At 41.3% G+C, this 4,017-nt stretch overlaps 1 protein-coding gene across 18 annotated transcripts; it reads left to right on the top strand.

The window, feature by feature from the left end:
• Window positions 1-448: 448 nt before the first annotated feature.
• LOC123061290 (uncharacterized) lies at window positions 449-3,784 on the top strand. Of its 18 annotated transcripts, XM_044484350.1 has the most exons (6): window positions 449-865; window positions 1,556-1,632; window positions 2,668-2,713; window positions 2,819-2,906; window positions 3,126-3,231; window positions 3,553-3,784. In XM_044484350.1, the coding sequence occupies exons 1-5, from the start codon at window positions 662-664 to the stop codon at window positions 3,215-3,217; spliced, it is 507 nt and encodes a 168-aa protein (XP_044340285.1). In that variant the 5' UTR covers window positions 449-661; the 3' UTR covers window positions 3,218-3,231; window positions 3,553-3,784. The 18 variants fall into 18 exon arrangements, 7 of the variants coding, with proteins under 7 accessions (XP_044340285.1, XP_044340287.1, XP_044340288.1 ...); XR_006428858.1 differs by lacking the exon at window positions 3,126-3,231 and having other exon boundaries at window positions 1,576-1,632; XR_006428857.1 differs by having other exon boundaries at window positions 1,576-1,632; window positions 3,126-3,784.
• The last annotated feature ends 233 nt before the right edge of the window (window positions 3,785-4,017 follow it).

The raw sequence follows: 4,017 nt of genomic DNA, 5'->3' as shown, positions 1-4,017 counted from the left end.
TGTGACACTTCCATCTGCGGGCCCGCGAGGCCATCGTAGATGCATGCATCACTTTCACCTACATCGCGAGAGGTTAATTAATTTCACCATCAAAAAGGATTCTTTTTGTGTTGTATTACGGTAGGAGCATCACTACACCACAACACTTAATTAGGGGCAGTTAACTGCCGGGAGAAATACCTTATCAAGGGCAAAAAAATCTGCCGGGGATTACATTTCTGCCGGCACAAGTAGGTATGGGCAGAGAAACTGCCGAGAGAAGTTAAGGTACTGGGGCTTACGGACTGCCGCGAATGATTAATGACATGTTTTCTGCCGGGAGAACTAAGTTCCGGCCCATAAACTGCCGGTATGTGGTGCGAGCCAGAAAGTAGAACATATTGGGCCTAAACGGCCCACGGGCGATGGAAAATATTGGCATGCCGAACAAAAAAAGAAGAATCCCCACTACTGCTCGTCTCAACCCTTCCAAATTGCTCCCCAAATCGAACCCTAAGCAAATCGAATCTCACCCCGAGGCCCCCTTCCCCTTCCTCGGCGGCGCCGCCGCCCAGCCACCTGACATGAGCGCCCTAGCAACCTCCTCATCCACCGGCGAGCACCCTTCACCGCTTCCTCCTTGACCTCTGCCACATCGAGTGTCGGCTTCCTTCCCCGACCCATGTCGCCGCTCCCAGACAACCTCCGCCGCGCCCCCAACGCTGCCTCCCGACACTTTCTCTCCGGGCAGCACCGCGGCCAGCTCCCCCGCCATCGTCTACTTGCGCGCTTCCTCAAGCAGCGCCGACTCATCCAGGAGCTCCTCCCGTCAGCAGCACCTCCTCCTCTAGGAGCCTCCTCTACGAACCAGTCCTCCACCAAATTGGTACGTTCATGCTTGCAGTGAATACATGAGGAGCTGATGGTTTCTTCTATCTATTGGCAGTCTATCTGTACATTTACTTGGTGGGGAGTACTCTGTACTCAGCCGTATGGTTTATCTTTTGCTTATGGATCTGCAAAAACTGGTATTCCTAGATTCTTGTATCTTGAATTAATGAAAAAGCAGGGCCGTATTACGCCAGTTCGCAAAAAAAATTGTACTTTCATCTGTAGGGCTATGTCAAAATGTGTCATTTTAGCTTGGATGCAATATATAATGTGCAAAATTCCAGTCACACTGTTTTACTTTTCCCCTGTAGTTTAGTTACATTTTGGAATATACAGGTGCAATAATTTTGCTATACAATAAGACTGTTGTTTTGTTGCTGATAATTAGAACGTTTTGGATGCTCGTTGTTTATTTTCTGCATACAAGTTTGGTGGTAGTGCTGGTTTGTGTGGCTTAGTTTCTGATGTTTAGAGGGTACCCCTAAAGGGGGACTAACCTGATACATGTGGTTGTGTTCTATTAGTTTTTAGTAATGGAAATTGGAGCTATGCTCCTACGTAGGATTTTTTTTGGAAAAATGGTTCATGAGGCTAGCTGAGTATTGTGCTCTTTTGTTCTATATGTAATCCTGACAAACAGTTCTCTAATTTTCACTTGGTGCTTTCACTGAAATAAACTTTTCAGTTTGTTTGTTCTATGAGCAGCGTGCATCTTCTTTGTCCTCTCCACCAAGCAGTGTCGACTACGCCATCTCCCCCCAGGTAGTGCCTTGTCTATGTCCTCTTGTCTATGTCCTTGGCCCCGAGCAGTGTTCAAAATTCAGAGCTGATATGATGTATTGTATGTTGTTTGCATATTGATGATCTGGTAAGCATTACAATGTTGGACATGACCAATTGCTTAACAGGAGATCTCTGTCTAAGAAATGCCTTCCTTAAAAAGCATGAATTGTAAAGCATGTGCGATGAATATATTACATTTCAATTATCGCATGTGCGATGATCTTATTTAGCATTTCATTTCTTATATGCTTCATGCAAATGAAACTGCAGTAAACATACAAACTGAGATTTTGCTTGCCCTGTGTATGCATGTCCTGAATGTGCTTTACCTTTGTATGCATACAGTTACCGGAAGCTTTTACATGTACTAGAACTGGCTTTTGCATGCCCTGTGTATTCTGAAGCTTAGTCTTTTGTTATTGGGCAGTAATTGAAACAGAGCTGTTGGTCTGCCTGCCATAGAACCATTTATGAAGATCATTGGAGTTGCCTTCTCATGTATTCCTATGCATAGTCTAGTACATATTTCCGTGCGTAAAAAGTTGTTGGTCTTGCTGTAGATGCACACTAAAAAAAAAGGGCAACCTGGTGCATGTAGCTCCCGCTTGCGCAGGGTCCAGGGAAGGGTCCGACCACTTTGGGTCTATAGTACGCAGCCTTTCCCTACATTTCTGTAAGAGGCTGTTTCCAGGACTTGAACCCATGACCTCATGGTCACAAGGCAGCAGCTTTACCACTGCGCCACTGAAAGTTGAAAATTATGCTAGTAGAAATAGGTGTTCTGGTATATCTGACTACTTGCTTTGGAATAGTTATTTCTTGATATTATCTGATCCCATCTCATGTATATTTCTAGAAAAAGCTTTATGAACTGAGTTCACTACAACTTGAAGTCTTGTGCATGGAAGGGAATTGAGATATTTTCTCATTCTGTACTAGTTAAAATGTATCTGTTGATATTCTACTCATTTTGGTTCATGCCGCTCTTAATTCTTCTTGTATGAGCTCTTATAGTGTTGTAAGGTTGAAGGCTCAAGATACTACACTTCAGTACACACATGTAATATTATTTGAAATGTAAAGTTCTTATCTGCAGTAGAGTTGTATATAGTAAACTTGGAATGTCTTGATTAATTTTCTATATCTTTCATTGCAATGGTTACAGGTTCATCTTTACTTGAAATCTAATTTGCATGTTGGTTGGTGTTCTTCAAGAATCAGGGTACTAATTTGTGATATGATTGGTGAAAGAGGTATTTTGCACGATTCATTTATATCCTACATGTCTTTTTTCTCTCTATATATAGTAGCATTATTTGAAAATGTCCTTGTATTTCCTCTCAGAAGCTCACACCTGAATATCATTATATATGCTTGTGAAAAAGTTATGTATGTTCTTTTGAGTTAAGCCTACTTGCCTTTGTGTGCTTATACAAAAAGATAAGATCCAGTGATGTAAAAAATTCATACAGGTTGTGGATGTCACTTCCTGTTTCTTGAACGGTGTCCCTATTTTGTCCTATGTACAGACAAATTTGATGATTCTTCACTTTCTGGAAAGTAAACTTAATACCAGAGGTAATCAGACCATGCCATATGGGTTTCATCATCTGTCCAGACCTTAAACTGTTGTCATGCTTTCCAGGAAGGGTAACTTGATGTGCTTAATTCGTGCGCCCAAACTTGAAACTATTGACATTTGTTAGTTTCTTATTAAATTGAATGTTCATTTAATGCCTTGAAGGGAAATTTGTTGAGAAAATCTCTTAATTATGTAGATGTTTTTCTTATGAAAAATGGGGGTGGAGCCCTCTGTGAATTCTTTGAGTATCATAATAAATGTAATGGAGATTATTTTTTCTAACACATGTACTTGTTATTTGGTCACTTCCTGTCCAGGTTGAAAATGTTCCTGCAAGACTGGTTAAGACACCTTGCTGTAACCATATGTGTTGAGCTCACACAGAAGACCTGACAAGCTTTACTCTTTGTGTTTGTTACATTTTGTACTGCTCGGATGTCTAGGAACTGAAAATGCTAAATTATGAGGAAGTCTTCAGGTGTACTCAATTAATTGTATACATTGTAAAATGTTTGATGATGAGATTTTACAATATATATGTGAAGTGCATCTGCAGAATCCTCTTGCTTTATTTGAATGGATGCAACATCATGTGAATCGTCAGTGTGTATGTAAATGTGAAGTGAATGCAATACTACAGTATAAATAGCCTTGTTAATTGGGTTACTTGGCACCACCGGCAGATCATCTGCCAGGAAAGCTGTTGATTGCTGGCAGAAAATGTCTGCCGGGAGAATAGGAATTGCCGGGAGAATTCTGAACATGAGGGCAGAGAAACTTCC

This window comes from Triticum aestivum, chromosome 3A (genome assembly GCF_018294505.1).
Source record: "Triticum aestivum cultivar Chinese Spring chromosome 3A, IWGSC CS RefSeq v2.1, whole genome shotgun sequence".
NCBI lineage: Eukaryota > Viridiplantae > Streptophyta > Magnoliopsida > Poales > Poaceae > Triticum > Triticum aestivum.
The sequence above is the reverse complement of the archived record's forward strand: the minus strand, read 5'-3'. Positions and strand labels throughout refer to the sequence as shown.